This window comes from Scyliorhinus canicula, chromosome 2, assembly GCF_902713615.1.
Source record: "Scyliorhinus canicula chromosome 2, sScyCan1.1, whole genome shotgun sequence".
NCBI classification, from domain to species: domain Eukaryota; kingdom Metazoa; phylum Chordata; class Chondrichthyes; order Carcharhiniformes; family Scyliorhinidae; genus Scyliorhinus; species Scyliorhinus canicula.
In genome coordinates this window covers 220,407,369-220,431,761 of record NC_052147.1, presented here as the reverse complement: position 1 = coordinate 220,431,761, position 24,393 = coordinate 220,407,369, and the positions used below count along the sequence as shown (strand labels likewise).

At 43.1% G+C, this 24,393-nt stretch overlaps 1 protein-coding gene across 5 annotated transcripts in view; it reads right to left on the bottom strand.

Moving 5' to 3' along the window:
* pkp4 (plakophilin 4) overlaps positions 1–24,393 on the bottom strand; it is a 322,789-nt gene that overhangs the window by 120,754 nt on the left and 177,642 nt on the right. For all 5 annotated transcript variants that reach the window (XM_038789587.1, XM_038789589.1, XM_038789588.1 and 2 more), the window contains exons 9-10: positions 18,019–18,235; positions 11,227–11,359 (exon numbers count right to left, since the gene is read on the bottom strand). In XM_038789587.1, coding sequence (XP_038645515.1) covers positions 11,227–11,359; positions 18,019–18,235 — 350 coding nt within the window. The remainder of the gene's footprint in view (positions 1–11,226; positions 11,360–18,018; positions 18,236–24,393) is intronic.

The following is a 24,393-nucleotide window of genomic DNA, read 5'->3' as shown; positions in this document are numbered from 1 at the left end:
GAATCGGGGGGGAAAGGAGAAGAGGGTTATGGGTTCGTTATGGGGGTTTGTTCTCATGGTTTTATGCTTATTTCTTTTTCTTGTTAATTTATTGTTTTTGTATTGGAGGGGAGGGGTTACTGTTTATCTCTGTTGTGATAAAATTTGTTGTTGAAAACTTGAATAAAAATTATTCCAAAAACAAAAGGAAGGACAAAGCCGCAAGCGACAGTCTGTTGGCAAGCTAAGGCCCAAAACCAAATTGTAAATAAATGCCTATAAACATGTGCCTCGGCCATATTGGGGAATGTAAAATATGTATGCCGGTTAAAGGGGATGGCCACAGTTGTTATTATGAAGATGCTTGCCTGTAAATATACATGTTAATTTTTGCGTGTTTTTTTTCTAATAATTTGTAATTTGTTGGATATAAAATATGAAAACTCAATAAAAAACATTTCCAAAAAAAAAAAATATAGACAGTAGAGTGAAATTAACACATTTATGCAAGTTTGTTGAGAAGTCTGGCAATTAATTAAGGAAAGCCAGCATGATCTGTTCAGAGTAAATTGTGCTTTACTAACTTGCTTGAGGAGGCAACAGAGGGGTTGGTAAAGGTAATAGCAGCACGGTAGCACAGTGGTTAGCACTCTCGCTTCACAGCGTCAGAGTCTCAGGTTCGAATCCTGCTTGGGTCACAGTCTGTGCGGAGTCTGCATGTTCTCCCAGTGACTGCGTGGCTTTCCTCTGGTTGCTCTGGTTTCCTCCCACAGCCCAAAGATGTGCAGGTTAGGTGGATTGACCATGTTAAATGTCCCAAAAAGGTTAGGTGGGGTTATATAGGGTGGCAGTGTGGGCACAGGTAGGGTGCCCTTTCCTCCCAAGGAGGCCATTCAGCCCATCGAATCTGCACCAGCCCTTGGAAAGGGCACCCTACCTGTGCCCACACTGCCACCCTATATAACCCCACCTAACCTTTTTGGGACATTTAACATGGTCAATCCACCTAACCTGCACATCTTTGGGCTGTGGGAGGAAACCAGAGCAACCAGAGGAAAGAGGGCTGGTGCAGATTCGATGGGCTGAATGGCCTCCTTCTGCTCTGTAAATTCTATTAAATCTATGATGTGGATGGACTTCAAAAAGGCATTTGATAAAGTGCTGCCCAAACACATACGATTGGCCGGGTTTGGTTTTCAGAACAATGCGGAAAGCATCTCGGGAGTAAAATCAGAGCAGCTTTAAAGAAAAGTTTGCATTTCTTTTATTTTCTTTGAACACTTCTGGTTTATTAATGAAAATTATAGAAAAAAGGCTGTTTGACAGATCACAAAGATTGAGCAGTCAGCTAGTGAAGAATCTTTTGTTTTGGGAAGTAAGCACACAAAGATGGCTGTGTTACAATGGTCAATGGAGCAAGAGGTCATGTGATTAAACCTCCAGAAATCCATGTAATCAGATTTGGCAACCTTACTTGGAAACAAAGTTATAATACATGGAATGAAAGGGAGAACAGCAAATAATATAAAATTGACTGAGTGACAGGAAACGGAGGAGTGGTGAATGTTTATTTTTCAGACTGTAGAAAGATTTATAGTGAAGTACCCTGGAGTTGGTATTTGGACTCCTGCAGATGAGCGGCATTTTGTTAGGAAGAACGAACAGAGGCAATGAAAAATAAAAGGTACAATTCTAAAGGTGCTGCATTTATACCTGGGTGTATAAATCATTGTAATGTGGCAGGACAGGTTGAGAGAGCCATTAATAAAACATATGGCATGCTTGGCTTTGGCAAAACGAGCTTATAGGTTATTGATTTATTGTCATTAATTTATTTGATGTCTTTAGGTACTGATTGAGTGCATAGCTAGAGAATGGAATTATTCAAAAGGCCATGAGTGTGAAGATAGTCATTGTTTCAGATAATGAATAAACTATTGAACTTTAGGGTTATATCTGCAGAAATTCAGACACTGTTTCGACGAATGTTTCATATAAAAGAATAGACCATTGTATTCCAGTGCATTTAGTAATAAGAATGTATCAAATAATTAGTTACAGAAAGGTTAATGATGGCTAGCCATGGCACGATAACCCATTCGCATAAGGCGCTACACATAGACACTGAAGTACTCTTGACGGATACCAGGCAATCTTAAGTAATGGCCAATGTTTAAGTAATAATTTGCCCTCTTAAGTAACAGACATCTATTTGAACGAACCAGGGGGTCTCAGCTGAGAATTAGAAACCAACGAGAGTAAATGAGGGACTAGACCACAGATAAGGATTCCTTTAAGAATAAGACCTTGTGGTCAAGGACTCGTTTCTGCGTTCATGCCTTCCCGAATTCTTGAATCATCTATCTGTTTGTTTGTATTTGAAATAATTTCTTTATGCGTTTATGATTCATGATTTCCTTTGCCATGTATTTCACCAGCTTATATACTGGTTGTTTCTAAGTTTTGATTGAGTTCTTATGCAAGTGTATTAAAGTGATAATTAGCAATAAAGTTGTATTTTGGGCACCTCCGATCAAGCGGACTATCAACTCTCCTATTAGAAGATAGAAGAAGAGATTTTACAAGGGCATTAAGAATATGGCAGTAAGGAGTTATATTAAGCCTGCATAAGACGTTTTATCCTCGTGGAGTATTGTGTTTCTATCAGCACCACACATCAAGAAGGATTACAGGATATCATGACACAGAAACTATTCAGGAGAATGTATCCAAGGATAAGGAACTTAAATTATGCAGATAGAATGTAGAAACTGGGACTGTTCTCCTTGAAGAAAAGATGGCTGAGAGGTGATTTAATAAAGGAATTCAAAATGTGAGGGGTCTGGACAAATTAACTAGGGAGAAACAGCTTCCACTTGTGGAAGAACTAGAGGACACATATTTAAGGTAATTGGTAGAGCAACGGTGATGAGGAAAACAATATAAGAACATAATAAGAACATAAGAACTAGGAGCAGGAGTAGGCCCCTCGAGCCTGCTCTGCCATTCAATGAGATCATGGCTGATGTTTTGTGGACTCAGCTCCACTTTCCGGCCCGAACACCATAACCCTTAATCCCTTTATTCTTCAAAAAACTATCTATCTTTACCTTAAAAACATTTAATGAAGGAGTCTCAACTGCTTCACTGGGCAAGGAATTCCATAGATTCACAACCCTTTGGGTGAAGAAGTTCCTCCTAAACTCAGTCCTAAATCTACTTCCCCTTATTTTGAGGCTATGTCCCCTAGTTCTGCTTTCACCCGCCAGTGGAAACAACCTGCCCGCATCTATCCTATCTATTCCCTTCATAATTTTAAATGTTTCTATAAGATCCCCCCTCATCCTTCTAAATTCCAATGAGTACAGTCCCAGTCTACTCAACCTCTCCTCATAATCCAACCCCTTCAACTCTGGGATTAACCTAGTGAATCTCCTCTGCACACCCTCCAGTGCCAGTATGTCCTTTCTCAAGTAAGGAGACCAAAACTGAACACAATACTCCAGGTGTGGCCTCACTAACACCGTATACAATTGCAACATAACCTCCCTAGTCTTAAACTCCATCCCTCTAGCAATGAAGGACAAAATTCCATTTGCCTTCTTAATCACCTGTTGCACCTGTAAACCAACTTTGTGACTCATGCACTATCACACCCAGGTCTCTCTGCACAGCGGCATGCTTTAATATTTTATAGTTTAAATAATAATCCCGTTTGCTGTTATTCCTACCAAAATGGATAACCTCACATTTGTCAACATTGTATTCCATCTGCCAGACCCTAGCCCATTCACTTAACCTATCCAAATCCCTCTGCAGACTTCCAGTATCCTCTGCACTTTTCGCTTTACCACTCATCTTAGTGTCATCTGCAAACTTGGACACATTGCCCTTGGTCCCCAACTCCAAATCATCTATGTAAATTGTGAACAATTGTGGGCCCAACACGGATCTCTGAGGGACACCACTAGCTACTGATTGCCAACCAGAGAAACACCCATTAATCCCCACTCTTTGCTTTCTATTAATTAACCAATCCTCTATCCATGCTACTACTTTACCCTTAATGCCATGCATCTTTATCTTATGCAGCAACCTTTCGTGTGGCACCTTGTCAAAGGCTTTCTGGAAATCCAGATATACCACATCCATTGGCTCCCCGTTATCTACTGCACTGGTAATGTCCTCAAAAAATTCCACTAAATTAGTTAGACACGACCTGCCCTTTATGAACCCATGCTGCGTCTGCCCAATGGGACAATTTCTATCCAGATGCCTCACTATTTCTTCCTTGATGATAGGTTCCAGCATCTTCCCTACTACCGAAGTTAAGCTCACTGGCCTTTAATTTCCTGCTCTCTGTCCTTTTTTAAACAGTGGTGTCACGTTTGCTAATTTCCAATCCACTGGGACCACCCCAGAGTCTAGTGAATTTTGGTAAATCATCATTAATGCATCTGCAATTTCCCTAGCCATCTCTTTTAGCACTCTGGGATGCATTCCATCAGGGCCAGGAGACTTGTCTACCGTTAGCCCCATTAGCTTGCCCATCACTACCTACTTAGTGATAACAATCCTCTCAAGGTCCTCACCTGTCATAGCCTCATTTCTATCAGTCGCTGGCATGTTATTTGTGTCTTCCACTGTGAAGACCGACCCAAAAAACCTGTTGAGTTCCTCAGCCATTTCCTCATCTCCCATTATTAAAACTCCCTTCTCATCCTCTAAAGGACCAATATTTACCTTAGCCACTCTTTTTTGTTTTATATATTTGTAAAAGCTTTTACTGTCTGTTTTTATAATCTGAGCAAGTTTACTCTCATACTCTATCTTACTCATTTCCCAGGAGGATTTCCCAGTCCTCTAGTCTCCCACCAATCTTTGCTACTTTGTATGCTTTATAGTTTTTTAAGTAGCTTTCTGTTGCCCCCTAAAGATTTCCCAGTCCTCTAGTCTCCCACCAATCTTTGCTACTTTGTATGCTTTTTCCTTCAATTTGATACTCTCCCTTATTTCCTTAAATATCCACGGTCGATTTTCCCTCTTTCTACCGTCCTTCCTTTTTGTTGGTATAAACCTTTGCTGAGCACTGTGAAAAATCGTTTGGAAGGTTCTCCACTGTTCCTCAACTGTTCCACCATAAAGTCTTTGCTCCCAGTCTACCTTAGCTAGTTCTTCTCTCATCCCATTGTAATCTGCTTTGTTTAAACACAAAACACTAGTATTTGATTTTACTTTCTCACCCTCCATCTGTATTTTAAATTCCACCATATTGTTATCGCTCCTTCTGAGAGGATCCCTAACTATGAGATCATGAATCAATCCTGTCTCATTACACAGGACAAGATCTAGGACCTCTTGTTCCCTCGTAGGTTCCATTGCATACTGTTCTAGGAAACTATCGCGGATACATTCTATAAACTCCTCCTCAAGGTTGCCTTGACCGACCTGGTTAAACCAATCGACATGTAGATTAAAATCCCCCACGATAACTGCTGCACCATTTCAACATACATCAGTTATTTCTTTGTTTATTGCCTGCCCCACCATAACGTTACTATTTGGTGGCCGATAGACTACTCCTATCAGTGACTCTTTCGCCTTACTATTCCTGATTTCCACCCAAATGGATTCAACCTTATCCTCCATAGCACTGATATCATCCCTAACTATTGCCCGGATGTCATCCTTAAATAACAGAGCAACACCACCTCCCTTACCATCCACTCTGTCCTTCCGAATAGTTTGATACCCTCGGATATTTAACTCCCAGTCGTGACCATCTTTTAACCATATTTCAGTAACGGCCACTAAATCATAGTCATTCACGATGATTTGTGCCATTAACTCATTTACTTTATTCCGAATACTATGAGCATTCAGGTAAAGTACACTCATGTTGTTTTTTTTTTTACCTCTGTTTTGAATCTTAACATCTCCAGTTTTATTCCTTTTAGTATTATTGGGCCTATTCACTGAGCTCCCCATAGTCACTGTACCTTGTACTGTCGCCCTTTTTGATTTTTGACTATGTCTTCTCTGCCTTGCACTTTTCCCCTTACTTCCTTTTGCTTCTGTCCCTGTTTTACTACCTTCCAACTTCCTGCATAGGTTCCCATCCCCCTGCCACATTAGTTTAAACCCTCCCCAACAGCTCTAGCAAACACCCCCCCTAGGACATCGGTTCCAGTCCTGCCCAGGTGCAGACCGTCCGGTTTGTACTGGTCCCACCTCCCCCAGAACTGGTCCCAATTCCCAAGGAATTTGAATCCCTCCCTCTTGCATCATCTCTCGAGCCACGCATTCATCCTATCTATCCTGACATTCCTACTCTGACTAGCTCGTGGCACTGGTAGCAATCCTGAGATTACTACTTTTGAGGTCCTACTTTTTAGTTGAACTCCTAACCCCCTGAATTCCGCTTGTAGGACCTCATCCCATTTTTTAACCTACATCGTTGGTGCCTATGTGCACCACGACAGCTGGCTGTTCACCCTCCCCCCCCCAGAATGTCCTGCAGCCGCTCCGAGACATCCTTGACCCTTGCACCAGGGAGGCAACATACCATCCTGGAGTCTCGATTGCGTCCACAGAACCGCCTGTCTATTCCCCTTACTATCGAGTCCCCTATCACTATAGCCCTGCCATTTTTCTTCCTTTCCTGCTGTGCAGCAGAGCCAGCCACGGTGCCATGAACCTTGCTACTGCCTTCCCCTGGTGAGCCATCTCCCCCAACAGTATCCAAAGCGGTATATCTGTTCTGCAGGGAGATGACCGCAGGGGACACCTGCACTGCCTTCCTACTCTTGCTCTGTCTTTTGGTCACCCGTTTGCTATCTCCCTCAGTAACTTTCACCTGCGATGTGACCAACTCGCTAAACGTGCTATCCATTTTTTAATTGCAGAAAGTGGTTAGTATCTGGATGCACTGCCCGTGTGTAGTGGGGTCAAGGTCAATTCAGGCATTCAAATGGAATTGGATCATTATCTAAAAGGAACATCTGCATTGATAGGGAAAATGGCAGAGAATTAACAGTCTCTGAATTGCACCTGCTGAGGACCAGCATGAACATGACTTACTAAATGGTCTCCTTGTGTGTTGTAATCATTCCATGATCTTTTTGAACAGAACAAACTTCAATTCTTCCAACAGTACTAGCAGGGAATCAAAGAAAATACACAAAGCCATTTAGCTGCCAAGGCTAGTCATGGATCTTTCAGCAGGCAGGAAATCCTCTTTAATCAACTTTCATGCTCCAGCTGAGGATTTTAGTCAACTCCCTTCATATAGCCCCAGCAAATTAAGACTCATCCTGAAGTTGTATTGGAGATATCGTCACTATTGGAAAAGAACAAAACTACCATCTTTGGCATCAGCCGTAAACATTGCACCCTTAGCAATGGCCGGATTACACCAGTTGTCGCTGTATGCACACCGGTTGTCGCTGTATGCAGATGATCTGCTGCTGCATGTCGCGGACCGGGCTGAGGGGATGCCAGAGGTACTGAGGATACTTGAGGACTTTTCGGGATATAAGCTCAATGTGGGGAAAAGCGAGCTGTTTGTCCTGCACCCAGGGTGTCAGGAGAGGGAGATAGGGGAACTCCCGTTGAGGAGGGCTGAGGGGAGCTTTAGGTATCTTGGGGTCCACGTGGCTAGGACCTGGGGGCTATGCATAGGCTTAACTTTTCGCGGCTGGTGGGGCAGATGGAGGAGGAGTTCAGGAGGTGGGATGCGCTGCCGCTCTCGTTGGCGGGCAGGGTCCAGTCGGTTAAAATGACGGTGCTCCCAAGGTTTTTGTTTCTTTTCCAGTGCCTCCCCATATTGATCCCAAAGGCTTTTTTCAAAAGGGTGAATAAGTCGATTCTGGGGTTTGTGTGGGTGCGGAAGGCCCAGAGAGTAAGGAGGATATTTTTGGCGCGAAGATGGGAGGTAGGGGGCCTGGCGCTGCCCAACCTGTGTGGATATTATTGGGCAGCGAACGTGGCGATGATTCGCAGGTGGGTGACGGAAGGGGAGGGTGACGCATGGAAGAGACTGAAGGTAGCGTCCTGTGCGAGTATGAGTCTGGAGGTTTTGGTGACGGCCCCACTTCCACTCCCCCCGGCAAAGTACTCCACGAGTCCGGTGGTGGTTGCGTCCCTCAAAATCTTGGGACAGTGGAGGCGGCATTGGGGGGGGGGGGGGGGGGGGGGGGAAGAGAGAAAGTGAAGGCCTCAGTTTGGGCCCCGATGTGGGGCAATCACCATTTTGCGCCAGGGAGAATGGGTGGGGGATTTGGGAGTTGGCACAGGGCACGTATCAGACAGTTTGGGGACCTCTTCTTGGATGGGAAGTTCGCGACTCTGGAGGAGCTGGTGGGGAAGTGGAACCTCCCCCCGGGAACGCTTTTAGGTATATGCAGGTCAGGGACTTTGTTAAGAGGCAGGTGGAGGAGTTTCTGCGGCTGCCGCCAAGGGGGTGCAGGACAGGGTGCTTTCGGGGGCGTGGGTCGGGGAAGGGAAGATCTCGGCTATCTGCCAACTTATGCAGGAGGAGGAGGCCTCAGTAGATGAGCTCAAAGCGAAATGGGAGGAAGAGCTAGGGGAAGAGATTGAGGATGGGACGTGGTCGGACGCCCTGGAGAGGGTGAATTCTTCCTCTTCTTGCGCACGGCTCAGCCTAATTCAGCTGAAGGTGCTGCACAGGGCTCACATGACGGGGGCAAGGATGAGCCGGTTTTTCGGAGGGGAAGACAGGTATGGGAGGTGTTCGGGTGGCCCGGCAAACCACACCCATATGTTTTGGGCATGTCCGGCTCTGGAGGGGTTTTGGGAAGGGGGTGGCGGGGATTTTGTCGGAAGTGGTTGGCTCTAGGGTCAGGCCGGGCTAGGGGCTCGCGATCTTTGGGGTAGCTTCGGAGCCGGGAGGGCAGGAGGCGAGAGAGGCCGACATTCTGGCCTTTGCGTCTCTAGTAGCCCGGCGCAGGATTCTGTTACAGTGGAGGGATACGCGGCCCCCGAGTTCGGAGACCTGGGTCAACAACATGGCTGGGTTCATCAAGTTGGAGAGGATGAAATTTGCCCTGAGGGGGTTGGTACAGGGGTTCTTTCGGGGGTGGCAGCCCTTTCTTGATTTCCTGGCGAAGGGGTAGAGAGTGGTCGGTCTCGGCAGCAACGGGGGGGGGGGATGGGTTTGTTTGGGGGGTGTTTTTGTGGCGGTGGGTTTGTTATGTTATTTTCTTCTTGTATTGCTTTTGCTATTATTTATTTTGGGGGGGGGGGGGGGGGGAAAGAGTTATTTTCTTGTTTTGGTGTGGAAACATGCCTTGTTTGTTTTAAATTGCGGGGAGAAAATTTGTTAAAATTTGTTATTGTTATTAAAAAACTTGAATAAAAATTATTTTTTAAAAAAGCAATGGCCGGATTGAGTCCAAGAACTGTCTTCAGCCTGAGGATAACCTTTACTATATTCTGTGATTCTACCATCATGCTAAGGAGAGCAGGTTAAGAACAAATCTAGCTGCTCAAAACCAAGCATTGATGAGGGACTATTGGTGACAAGCAAAAGCAGAACTGTATTCCAGCACAATCTGTATATCCCTCATGAGCCAGGTGACAAAACCTAGCTCAAAGAGAAGTGTAGAAGAGCATGTCGAGAGCAGCACCAAAAGTGCTGACCTGGTGAAGCTACAACACAGGAATACATGCATGCAAAACAGCAGAAGTGGCATGCTATAGAAGACAAAAATAAATGATCCTACAACTAATGGATCAGATCAAAACAGGAAATGTAGCTAACACTCAGATCAACGTCTTTTGATTTAAAAACAGTTAACCCTTCAGGTTGATGACAGTCATTGACTTGTGACTGTGCTGTTTCTCTTCCACAAATGCTGCCAGATTTCCCGAAATGGTAGAATTTTACTTTGGGGTCAGAGAAAGCTTGGTAATTCTGCCACTTCTTGAAAACATGTTTATCATAACTGGACAGCAGATAAGCAGGCTAACAGTACACAGGGAGTGGAGGAGTCGAGAGGTGGACTCTGCCAAAGTTTGTGTGAAACCTGATGGATGTTTCAGCTGATGGCACTGGAGGTGCTGAAAGTGAATATGAGGGGGTTCAAAGATAAATCTTTAGGGTATTCCGAAGGTGTTAGGAAGTGAAGTCATTGCTGCAGATGTTTTGGCTATGAGAAGCACTGGAGAGGATCATGTGGTTGGCTGCATCAAATGCTGGAAAAGAAGTCGAGAAGATATATTGCACCATGATCAGCCAGGAGGAGATATCATTTGAGACTTTGATTATAGCTGTTTCAGCACTGTGATACTGAACAATTCCTTCAAATCTATCCCCTAAACTTAACATTTGGTCCCTCCTCAGGTTTTGCTCGGCTGAATCCTGGTCCTTTCTCTGCACACCTTTTTGTTTTGTTTTTATGTTGAAAGCCTAACTAAATGGGAAATATATATGTTTGGGATTAGGAATTAGTGGGAACAAAGTTTTTGCTTCTTTATAAATTTAGAGTACCCAATTCATTTTTCCAATTAAGGGGGAATTTACAGAGGCTACTAGCCTGCACATCGTTTTTGGGTTGTGGGGGCGAAACCCACACAAACATGGAGAATGTGCAAACTCCACACGAATAGTGACCTAGGACCAAATCTGGGACCTTGGCGCTGTGAGGCAGCAGTGCTAACCACCATGCCGCTCCCAATTGGAATAAAGATAAAACTTTTTATTTAAAATTTAAAAAAAAAGAGTACCCAATTATTTTTTCCAAGGGGCAATTTAGCATCGTCAATCCACCTAACCGGCACATCTTTGGGTTGTGGAGGCGAAACCCACGCAGACACGAGGAGATTATGCAAACTCCACCCAGTTACCCAGGGCTGGGGTTGAACCACTGCACCTCTGTGTCGCCCTAGGGAACAAAGTTATGTTTCTCCAATGCCAATTCAGGAGTGGATCAAATAATTAATGCTGTGAACGCAAGTAGGCATGCATCAGGAGGATTCTCAAATTCCAACTCTACATAGTGTAGATTAAGAACAATTAACAGTAAAAGCAGCGATTTCAGTTCATAATTGCCACACTAAACTACTTGCATAATTGAAGATGATTCCTTTTGCATCAAAGGATTCAATGTGCAGGTTATTAGAAATGCTGTAGTTTTGCAATTCAAATAGATATTTCAATTGCTATTGCATGTGCTTGCACTTTTATAGCTCGCCTCAAAAATGAAATAGAAATGCTCTCTACCATACCTCAGTTTTCACTTTATTATCGCCAAAACAGAGGTGCTGCAAGTAGGCTGCTGCATTCGCCTGAACTGAAGGAAACTGATGGTGAAGCATGTGAATCACTTCTGACAACTCCGGGTCACGCCAAGCAAACTCCCTGATTTAAAAAGTGAAATGAGAAAATCACTTGTCAGTAAATCTCTTTGATAAATATTTTCAAACTTTAAAGTAAAAAAAGTCTTTGTAGCAAAAATCAAACCACTATTTCAGCAAAATGGAATAACATTTCTTGTTGCTCAGTGCATTAGGACTTTTACGAAGTATTAAAATGTTATTTTTTAAATTTGCAATGGGAATGCATCTATAGTCTTCAAAAATGACCTACTTTTTCAAGGCAAATTGTATCTGTCTGTGTATAAAATTAGTTATTTGGCATTCAAGCCTCCTCATTGAAGGTAGAAACTTGGCTAATTTTAATTGGTTTTGGGAATCATTTTTTTTGTCAGAGGTCCCCATTTGACTCTCCCCAGTATAAAAAGGACATATACTGTTCAATTAAAGCTCAAATTTGTTTCTAATTGAGATTTTATCTCTCAGCATTCATTCAATTGCATTTCTGATTTGGATCTGCAGTTTTAGTTTATATTTTAAAATTTTCCTCGATACATATCTCAAATGCAAGCTCACCAATATCTACTGTATCTTCTTTGGACACAAAATTCACTGGGGTTTCACTGGAGTTTCTGCAGGGTTTTCTGGCTTTTTGGCAGACAAGCAAGACAGCTCCCTCTAGAAATGTACTCTCCTTGTTAGTGAATTTTTTATCAGTGCTGTGGGCTCAGCAGACCTGGTCTGCAAGGAAATTTTCAGGCACTCTTGAGACATTGTACCAAGTGCTGGCTCAATAATCTAGCTTCTCTCGGAAACAAAAGTACGTTCTGCCCAGTAATGTGTAATTATTGCTCGAAATAGTTTTTACTCTTTGGTCCCATGTGGTCCCATAGGAATGCATCAAATTTGGAACTCTGCACTCTGGTAAGACTAATGCAGGAAGTGTTAATTGTGTTTGAAGATTGCTTAAATTTCCTTTATATTACTGAAGTGTTCATTTAAGTGATTTAGATAAATGGATACAGACATATCAATTTGAAGCAAGAGTAGAATATTTGGCCCCTCGAGCTTGCTCCATAAGATCATGGCTGATCTGATTGTGGCCTCTGCTTTCCTGCCTACCTTCCATATCCTTTGACTCTCTTGCCAGTCAAAAATCTAACTCAACCGTACAAATATTCAAAGACTTAACTCCTATTTTTCTCTGAGGAACAGAATTCCATAGACTAAGATCCTTGTGAGAAAAAAATTCTCATCTCGGTCTTAAATGGGAGGCACTTTATTTTTAATCTGTGTTCGATAGTTCTAGTTTCTCATATAACAGCAAACATCCTTTTCACCCTGTCAAGTCCCTCAGGATCTTGAATGTTTCAATAAGATCATCTCTCATTCTCAAGCTCCATGGACCCAACATCCTCATCCCAGAAATCAGTTGAGTTACTTTTCTCTGCACTGCTTCTAATGAAATGTATATCCTTTCTTAAATAAGAAGACCAAAACTGGAAACTGTACCCCAGGTGTGGTTGCACCAACTGTACAAATGTAGCAAAACTTCCCATTTTTATATTCTATGCTCCTTGCAATAAACAACATTCTATTTGCCTTTCGAACCCCTTGCTGCACTTGCATACCAACATTGCGTGATCCATGTACCAAAACACCCAGATCCCTCTGTACCTCAGATTCTGCAGTCTCTCTATTAAACAATAGGCTACTTCTATATTCCTCGTGCCAAAGAGGAAAAGTTCACATTTTCCACATTATACTCCAGTTGTCGACTTTTTGCCCTCTCACTTAACCTATCTATTTCCCTTTGCAGACTCCTCAATTCCAACTAAGGTTATTCATGAAGGGCCACTTTCTCAATCTTGCCCTCGTCTGAGATGTGGTGACCCTCAGGTTAAATCACCACTAGTCATCTCTCTCTCTCTCTCTCACACAAAGGGGAAGAGCAGTCTATGGTCTGACATTTGTATGCCCCTGCACAACTTACAATTTGTAAGGTAGGTTTTTCTTGAATGGGAAAGCCTCTACCAATCACTTAAATCCTAGTCACTGATCTATCTGCCAAGTTAAAAAGGCCCTTCCCATGGACTCTATCCAGTTCCCTCAAAATTTTGCACACCTCAAACAAATCATAGAATTTACAGAATCTTAGAATTTGCAGTGCCGATCGAGTCTGCACCGGCTCTTGGAAAGGGCACCCTACACAAACCTACACCTCCACCCTATCCCCATAACCCAGTAACGCCACACAACAATAAGGACAATTTTGGAAACCAAGGGCAATTTAGCATGGCCAATCCACCTAACCCGCACATCTTTGGACTGTAGGAGGAAACCGGAGCCCCCGGAGGAAACCCACGCACACACAGGGAGAATGTGCAGACTCCGCACAGGCAGTGACCCAAGCCGGGAATCGAACCTGGGGCCCTGGAGCTGTGAAGCAATTGTGCTAACCACTATGCTACCGTGCTGCCCCATCGCCTAATGTGTTGCAAGGAGAACAACTTTCATATCTGCAATTTTCCAGCGCTGGCATTACCGTTGTAAATCTCTTCTGTACCCTCCATGGTGCAATTACTTCCTTTTTATAATGAAGTGACCAGACCGGCATACAGGCCAACTAATATTTTATATTGTTCAAGCATAATCTCCTTGCTCTTGTATTTTCTGCCTTGGCTAATAAATAAAATAATTCCAGATGCCCTCTTAGCCATCTCAACCTGTCCTGCTACCTTCAAGAATCTGTGGACATCCACTCCAAAGTTCCTCACTTACTCGACATCTCTCAGTAGTCTTCCAATTACAGTGGATTCCTTTGCCATGTTTGAGCTCACTGAATGCATTACCTCACACTTTTCTAGGTTGAATTCCATTGCCACCTTTCTGCCCAGCTGACCACTGCATTGATATCTTCCTGCAGTCTACAGCTATCCTCTTCACCATGCAGCCCACCTTTGTGTCATCAGCAAACTCTTTCCACCTACACATATGTCCAAATCATTAATATATACCACCAAAGTCCAGGGTACTTTGTACTGAGCCCTGCAGAACACCATTGGAAAAGCCTTCCAGTCAGAAAAACACCCGTCAACAATGAGCCTTTGTTTCCTGCCACTGGGCAAATTTTGTATCCAGCTTGCTAAATCACCCTGGATCCCATGAACTTTGTTTTTTAAAACCAGTCTGCCATGCGGGATTTGTCAAAAGCCTTGCTAAAATACTTGTAGACATCAACTGCACTACCCTCATCAATTCTCCTCGTTACTTCCTCAAAATACAATCAAGTTTGTCAAACACAAGGCAGCACGGTGGCGCAGTGGTTAGCACAGAGGTCCCAGGTTCGATCCTGGCTCTGGGTCGCTGCCCATGTTGAGTTTGCACATTCTCCACGTGTTTGTGTGGGTTCCGCCCCCACAACCAAAGATGCGCAGGGCAGGTAGATTGGCCACGCTAAATTGCCCCCGAATTAGAAAAAAATGAATTGGCTACTCTAAGTTTATAATTTTTTAAAAAAAAGTTAGTCAAACACGACATTCCCTTAATAAATCCACGTGGACTGTCTTTGATTAATCCGTGCCTTTCTATGACAGTTCATCCTGCCCCTCAGAATGGATTCCAATAATTTGCCCACTTCTTCACTCAAAGGGTGGTAGAGGTTTGAAACTCTCTCCCACAAACAGTAGTGGAAGCTAAATTAGTTGTTACATTTTTAATCCGATATATGATTTTTGTGAAGCAAAGATATGAAGGGCCAGGGGCAGGTACAAGGAGTTAGACCACAGATCAGTCACGATTGCTTTAAATGGGAGGACAGGCTCGAGGGGCTGAATGGCCTACTCCTGTTCCTATGTTCCACTACGGAAATGAGACTCAGGCCTGGAATTATTTTTAAACAAGGTTGCAACATTAGCACACCTCCAATCCTCTGGCAACACACCTGTATCCAGTGGGGATTGCAAAATGATGGTCAGGCCTTCTGATATTTCCTCCCTGGCTTCTTTTAACACCCTGGGATACATTTCTTCTGTTCCTGTTGATTTATACACTTTCAAGGAGGCAAATCCCCTTAATACTTCTTCACACTCCTTCTCAACTGCAATGTCTGCATCGTCTCCCTCTTTTGTAGTATACATTAACTAACATTAAGAAATACACCATAGGGGCAGCACAGTGGTGCAGTGGTAGCACTTCTGCCTCACGGCACCGAGGTCCCAGGTTCGATCCCGGCTCTGGGTCACTGTCTGTGTGGAGTTTGCACATTCTCCCCGTGTTTGCGCGAGTTTCGCCCCACAACCCAAAGATGTGCAGGGGAGGTGGATTGGCCATGTTAAATTGCGCCTTAACTGGAAAAAATTAATTGGGTACTCTAAATTTATAAAAAGAAAAAAAAAGAAATACACCATATCTTCCATCTCCACACATGGGTCTTTTATGGGTCATACTCTTTGTTTAGTGATCATCTTACTCTGAATGTATTGATGAAACACAGAACTGGCTAGGTCACAGAAGGCAGAGAGTAGCAATGGAAGGGTGCTTTTCGGATTGGAGGGCTGTGACTAGTGGTGTTCCACAGGGTTCAGTGCTGGGACCTTTGCTGTTCATAGTACATATAAATGATTTGGAGGAAAATGTTACTGGTCTGATTCGTAAGTTTGTAGACGACACTAAGGTTGGTGGAATTGCAGATAGCGATGAGGACTGTCAGAGGACACAGCAGGATTTAGATCGTTTGGAGACTTGGGCAGAGAGATGGCAAATGGAGTTTAATCCGGACAAATGTGAGGTAATGCATTTTGGAAGATCTAATGCAGGTAGGGAATATACAGTGAATGGTAGAACCCTCAAGAGTATTGACAGTCAGAGAGATCTAGGTGTACAGGTCACTGAAAGGGGCAACACAGGTGGAGAAGGTAATCAAGAAGGCATACGGCATGCTTGCCTTCATTGAGTATAAGAATTGGCAAGTCATGTTGCAGCTGTGTAGAACCTTAGTTAGGCCACGCTTGGAGTACAGTGTTCAATTCTGGTCACCACACTACCAGAAGGATGTGGAGGCTTTAGAGAGGGTGCAGAAGAGATTTACCAGGATGTTGCCTGGTATGGAGGGCATCAGCTATGAGGAGATGTTGAATAAACCCGGTTTGTTCTCACTAGAACTATGGAGATTGAGGGGCGACCCAATAAGAGGTCTACAAAATTATGAGGGGCATTGACAGGGTGGATAGTCAGAAACTTTTTCCCAGGGTAGAGGGGTCAATTACTAGGGGGCATAGGTTTAAGGTGTGAGGGGCAAGGTTTAGAGGAGATGTACGAGGCAAGTTTTTTTTTTAAACAGAGGGTAGTGGGTGCCTGGAACTCGCTGCCAGAGGAGGTGGTGGAAGCAGGGACGATAGTGACGTTTAAGGGGCATCTTGACAAATACATGAATAGGATGGGAATAGAGGACCCCAGAAGTGTAGAAGGTTTTAGTTTAGACGGGCAGCATGGTCGGCGTAGGCTTGGAGGGTCGAAGGTCCTGTTCCTGTGCTGTACTTTCCTTTGTTCTTTTGTTCTCTTTGAAACATCTTTGGGTTCACCGTGAAATTCTTTCATACCATCTCTTTGCTTTCATAATTTCTATTTTTGATTTCACCCCTCTATACTACTCTCGGCTCTGTAGTATTGAGTCTTGGTGTCAGATACAAGGAGCGCGATCTAGAACATAGAACATACCGTGCAGAAGGAGGCCATTCGGCCCATCGAGTCTGCACCAACCCACTTAAGCTCTCACTTCCACCCTATCCCCGTAACCTAATAACCCCTCCTAACCTTTTTGGTCACGAAGGTCAATTTATCATGGCCAATCCATCCAACCTGCACGTCTTTGGACTATGGGAGGAAACCGGAGCACCCAGAGGAAACCCACGCAGACACAGGGAGAACGTGCAGACTTCGCACAGACAGTGACTCAGCGAAGAATCGAACCTGGGACCCTGGCGCTGGGGCTATTTAGCGTGGCCAATCCACCTAACCAGCACATCTTTGGATTGTGGGGGTGAAACCCACGCAGACATGGGAGAATGTGCAAACTCCACACGGACAGTGACCCAGGGCCGGGATTTAAGCCCGGGTCATCAGCGCCGCAGTCCCACTGCTAACCGCTGCGCCACATGCCGCCCTCCAATTATATACTTTTAATCACCAATTAGTTTGTTGCAGTGTTCTCCTATACGCAGTTGAGGGTTATTTAAATCTTTAGGTTTTTCAATTATGCAGCTATTTACACATTGTCCTCTATCATGGATACTCACTGTGCACCGGCTTATGAGTTGATTTGCACTCCCCTAGCTTGGATACAAAGGAAGAAAACTCACCAAACTATTGGAGGCTTAAAACAGTAGAAGAGCACCTCCTTCCCCATTACCCTGAACTCTTGGCACTCACCAAACTTCACAAAAATGTGCCCAAGCCATACTCCTTGTTTGATCAGAAGTGAGATATGTTTAATGGATGAGCTGCCTCATCTTCAATTTATCTTTTGAGATGTGCAGAATTTATATCAGATTTAGTGGGAGGATAGAAAAGTTGGATTTACTAATCAATCTTCTTGTTCATTGGCTATAGTTTACTACTTCAAAACCAACATCAAAGCAGTTTCAGTTAGTAAGGTAAACAGTGTCCTACAACATAGTTCTACAAGTCAACCCTAATGATACTTGCCTTGGATCCTTCTGAATGCTGTCAATTGATGGAGACCTTGTTGTAGCTTCATCAGCTGGAATGGTATAATGAAGTCTGGAATAATTAGATTCAGATGGTCGGTATTGAACTGCTCTGAATGGATCACTGTAATTACCCAATGAATTTAGAGCAAAGTTATTTCTTTGGTAAGTCATGGTGCTGCGTTGACTGGCTGATCTCTGCAGGTTTCCAATCGCTAAAAATGTAAAAAAATTGTTAATCTCAAAACTGTACTAAGCTTGTGGATATAAATCTAAAATGTTGTAACAAGGATTTTAAGCACATTTTCTATAATAGATCCAAGCAACAATATTAACTAATTTATCCTGAACAAATTGATCAGGGTGAATTTAATAGAATCAGGTTCAAAATTATGACCAACACACGTAGAAGGAGAATCCCAACTTATGTCATTACGTGCTTAGAAACCAATAGAGTATACTTTTATGCATATTGATGCACAAATTTCATAAAATTGTGATTTATAACTGTTACAAGCTTCATTCATCGACATGTACGAAAACAGTCTTCCTGCGCACCTCCCCCCATCATACATTATCCATGTTGTTGCCTCTTAAATGTCTTAGTAAGCCACACTGTGGAAGGGCAATTAGGGATGGACAATAAATGCTGGCCTGGCCAGCAAAGCCCACATCCCATGAATTATTTTTTTTCTTAAAAGTGCAGACTAAATCCCATTGTTACTATGTTTCAACACAATTGTAGATTCAACCGCATTAAAGGAAGGGAGGTGGTGGTGTAGTGGTCATGTCATTGGACTACTAACTGAGGGGCTCAGGCTACCAAATCTGGAATTGACAGCTAGTCTCACTAATAGCGATCATTCAACTGTGGTTGTAAAAACAAATCTGGTTCACTCATCTCCCTTTTAGGAAAGCAAACTCGCTATCTTTACCTGGGCTTCCCTACATGCTACTCCAGACCCACATCAATGTTCAACTGTTAAAGGCTCTCTGAAATGGGTTAGGGTTAGGGTTAGGTAAGTCATGGTGCTGTGTTGACTGGCTGATCTCTGCAGGTTTCCAATTGCTAAAAATGTAAAAAAATTGTTAATCTCAAAACTAACCTGAAACCTAGTAAACCACTCAAATCAAGGGCAATTAGGCATTGGCAGCAAATGCTGGTCTTGCCAGTGACGCCAACATCCCATTAGAAAATAAGTTTTAAAAAATTATCTTTTAATCCCATATTTGATTATTTCCCAGTAACCATCCCATCTGTCCTCAATCTTGGCTATGTCTATAAATTTGTTAAATTTAATTGTTTACTCAACATCATCTGCTGTGCAGCACAGAAATTCAGCTAAAATCATGTGTGGGAATAATCACTTTTCTCTATGTACTATTCCAGAGAAATGTTAATCTCACATGACCTGCAGCTTTTCCCAGTCAAAATTCCACAGTTTGTATTTAAATACATGCTTTGTAATGAAAACAAAATATAAATTACAGTAGCCAATTCAGTGTAAAAACATTTCTGCATCCAAAAATTGTTTGTTGGTTCTCTCCTTTTTTGGAGCACCTGAAATTGATTAAAAAATTAAAGACGTTGAATGAATAATAATCTTTATTAGTGTTACAAGTAGGCTTACATTAACACTGCAATGAAGTTACTGTGAAAATCCCCCAGTCGTCACGCTATGGGTATACGGAGGGAGAATAGGGGCAGCACGGTAGCATTGTGCACAATTGCTTCACAGCTCCAGAGTCCCAGGTTCGATTCTGGCTTGGGTCACTGTCTGTGCGGAGTCTGCACATCCTCCCAGTGTGTGCGTGGGTTTCCTCCGGGTGCTCCGATTTCCTCCCACAGTCCAAAGATGTACAGGTTAGGTGGACTGCCATGATAAATTGCCCTTAGTGTTCAAAATTGCCCTTGGTATTGGGTGGCGTTACTGGGTTACGTGGATAGGGTGGAGGTGTTGACCGTGGGTAGGGTGCTCTTTCCAAGAGCCAGTGCAGACTCGATGGGCCGAATGGCCTCCGTCTGCACTGTAAATTCTATGAAAATCTATGATTTCACCCAACAAACACGTCTTTTGGGACTTGTGGGAGGAAACCGAAGCACCTGGAGGAAACCCACGCAGACACAGGGAGAATGAGCAGACTCTGCACAGATAGTGACCGAACCGGGAATCGAACCCAGGTCCCTGGTGCTGTGAAGCAACAGTGATAACCATTGTGTTTCTCTCAAATTCTGCTCCCTTTCGTAAAGACTTGTTCACAGCTTGGCTCTATTTTCCTGGGATTAACCCCTGACGAATGTCCCATTTTAATTGAAAATAAATAAATATAACTTCTCCAATTAATTCTTGGGATTAATTGGGCATTAATGGTAAGATCAGCATTTACTGTATATCCACAGTTGTTCTAAGAAGAGGGTGGTGATAATTCATGAATAGAGTGGCTAACTTGGGCCTCTATTTAGAAATACATTGATCTTGGTCTTCAATACACCGAATGATTGAGCTTGCACAGCCCTCTTGGGTAGAGAATTGCAATGGCTTATCAATGGCAGGGTTTTTCAAAGTGTGGGTCAGAAGGGTCGCTGTATGTGTGTCAGGTCTCAGCGCCAGATTTCCAGGTCCTTGTTTCCTGTCATAAGATCTCCCTGCTCTCCTGCTCAGGCCTCGAGAGAATTTAAGGTAAAGTCTTAATTGAAGTATTTTGTTTCGTAAATGCCTCCCTTGCTTTCCTCATGGTCAAGGAGGAATTTTAACTGCTGTGTTTTCATGCAATCGATTGCTCAATTTGAGAAATAATTGCGACAGGATTTTGGGATGGAATCCAACCACAAGTCCACCATCTCATTCTGTCGTATGTGATCTCATGGCGCTGTGCTGAAGACATGCCAGTTGTGGGATTATCATCCAGAGCGCTGGCTGATATTTATGCAGGAATTGAAGATCGGATAGGATACCTTAATTATTCTCAACATTTACTGGGAACTGGGTTGAGTGTAGAATTCTAGTTCAGGATCAAAGATTGCCATTAGTGAGAGAATAATGGTCTCAACAAAAGGATGACACAGAATTTCAGCTCCCTCCAGATAGTTTTTCTTTATGAAGGGGTGGAGGAATTAACTTTAACAGGCAACATGTATAGATTGGGTGTGAATTTGAAAACCTGTTCAGTCCAGGATTAGGACGCTTAGAATATAGGAACAGAAATAAACTATTACTCCTCATTTCTACTCTATCATTTAATGGGATCATGACTGGTCTGTATTTTAACTCCATCTACTCACCTCAGTTTTATAATCCTTAAAACACTAAGCAAAAGCTATCAGTTTCAGTTTGGAAATTTCTCGTTAACCCCCTCTTTGACAGTTTGTGGGAGAAAGTTCAATATTTCCACCATCCCACCAGAATGGTAGGGGATTGATAACCTAGGCAGACTAACAAGGCTAAGAGAAACAAGGACAGTAATAAAAGAAAGAATAGCAAAATGCAAAAATGATTGTCTAGTTATTGTCACAAGTAGGCTTCAAATTAAGTTACTGTGAAAAGCCCCTAGTCACCACATTCCGGCGCCTGTTCGGGGAGGTTGGGACAGGAATTGAACCATGCTGCTCATCTGCCTTGGTTTGCTGTCAAAGCTAGCGATTTAGCCCTGTGCTAAACCAGCCCCAAAATGAAATGAAATGAAAATCGCTTATTGTCACAAGTAGGCTTCAAACAAAGTTACTGTGAAAAGCTCCTAGTTGCCATATTCCGGCGCCTGTTCGGGGAGGCTGGTACGGGAATTGAACCTGCACTGCTGGCCTTGATCTGCTTAACAAGCCAGCTATTTAGCCCACTGTGCTAAACCAGTCCCTTCGGTGAACAGGGTAGCCAAGGGCAAGAGGCAAATGGGGTTACTGTATAAAGAAGTTAGGATGATTAAAAATGGCAAAAAAGACTAGCTTTGTATCGAAACAGAAAAAGCATTCAGAATGAGGTCAGCCGGTATGGGTCCCATTGGTCCACCAGTTAGCAAAAAGGATCCTGAGAAAAGAGATTTGAACAACACTGATCTATGGCACGTATCCTTAAGTAAGGAGACCAAAACTCAACAATACTGTGGGTGGGGTTTCACCAAGGTTTATACAATTGCCTCTTTACTCCTATACTAAAATAGCTTGCTGAACTTCATGTTAGCTCTCGGTGACTCATAGACAAAGATACTTTTGGACATGAATATTTTCCAATATTTCACCTTTCAATAAATGCTCTGCATTTCTGTTCTTCCTAACGAAGTGGATAACTTCACATTTTTCCACTTTATATTCCATCCGCTTATTCTTGCACATTCACATAACCTGTCTAAATCTCCATGAAGCCTCTTTGCAAGGCAGCACAGTGGTTAGCACTGCTGCCTCACGGCACTGAGGTCCCAGGATCGATCGCGGCCATGAGTTACTGTCTGTGTGGAGTTTGCACATTCTCCCAGTTTGCGTGGGTTTCATCCTCACAACCCAAAGATGTGCAGGGTAGGTGGATTGGCCATGCTAAATTGCCCCTCAATTGTAAAAAATTAATTGGATACTCAATTTATAAAATTAAACGAAGCCTCTTTGTATCCCCTTCGCAATTCACATTCGCACCTCGTTTTGTCATCAGCAAACGTGGAAATATTACATTTAATCCCTTTTACTGATACCAGCTTTTCAATTTCCGAGATATCATAGAATTTACATTCGACTCATCGAGTCTGCACCGGCCCTTGGAAAGAGCACCCTACTCAAGCCCAGGTCTCCTCCCTATCCCCGTAACCCTACCTAACCTTGTTTTGGACACCAAGGGCAATTTAGCATGGCCAATCCACCTAACCTGCACATCTTGGACTGTGGGAGGAAACCAGAGCACCTGGAGGAAACCCACGCAGACACAGGGAGAACGTGCAGACTCTGCACAGTGACCCAAGCCGGGAATCGAACCTGGGACCCTGGAGCTGTGAAGCAATTGTGCTAACCACTGTGCTACCGTTCAGGCCCGCAAAGAGGTTTCATGGAGATTTAGACAGGCTATGTGTAAATAGAATTCACATTCCATTGATTTTTCATTCAGGCCACCAGCTCACTAGCTATTTACCATACCGTCTACACTACTGTGCCATTTGCCAATTCACAGATTAAACAAAATGAAGGAGAGGAATCAGGTGGTGGAATATGTTGGATGGGGTTTCACCTCAAAAACTTGTGTTCAAATCTACCCTGGATTGATGGGACAAAGATTCAAATCTACCCTGGATTGATGGGACAGAAAGCTGGAAGGGATCCAATGTGAAATAAGTTTTGGGCAGTCCCAAACCAGTTCTTGTGCACATGGGCTAACAGCACAAAACTACCTCTTGTTATGCACCAAGTGTCAGCGCCATAGAGAGAAGTTCAAAGACGATCATTTATGGAAAATGTTTCATAAAGGTTCTAGTTGAACTGCTTTTTTGGAGGCAAAGGGATGTTTTAGTCTGCATACATGATGTTAACCTTTTTGAGCATTCAGAAAGTGAAAAATGAAGTGACAGTGAAGTAATCAAAATGTGGGGTAGTCGACAAAGACCACAAGTAGTTGTGACAGGGCTGGGAGGTCAATCGCATTAGAGTATCAATGTCAAATGTGTGTGGACAAAACTATTTAATATGGTCATCTGGCACTGCAGATGCAATTTTGCGAACTGCAGAGAACAGATATAGAAGAAATATAGAAGTTTTGTCCATTCAGTAGTGCAGTTACATTTTTGAGCACACAACTGACTACCATACCATAACCAGGAAGACTCTGCCATGCCACCGTAAAATTGTGAAAGGCTCTAATCATCAGCTTTCCAATTCCCAGTTGTCTTTCTGATTCCTTCCTTTCTATCTCTTCGACTTTGCCATTTTCCTCCTGCTGTACACTAAACAGTTTGCTGACATTTGCAAAGCATGAGGCTATTTTTGTACACTAAGTGTAACTGAAATGGAGCCAATTGTGATGCAAAGCAATTCACCATCACATGAAGTGTAATTCCATGGGAGGGTACAAAATTTCATCACTACTTCTTTAGTACTTTTACGATGGATCGATGCTAAAACCGAAAGAAAGGTCTGGATCCATTTGGCTTCATATGAAGAAAGCTGCTGACAAGGTTCCATATCAATAATTATTTAAGAATTCATAGACGAGATCCTGATGTGCAATGCTAGACATGCAACCAGCTTTACAAAAGAACCATTTGTGTTGCTTTGTCCAAAGCAATTTAGGTAGTTTAATCAATTTAGTGCAGAATAATTTAATTTCACAGCTATTTGTACGCTTTTTTCTTTCAAAAAGGATGGAACTGAATTTTAGAAGTTAGAAAAGATTATGAGGTGTCT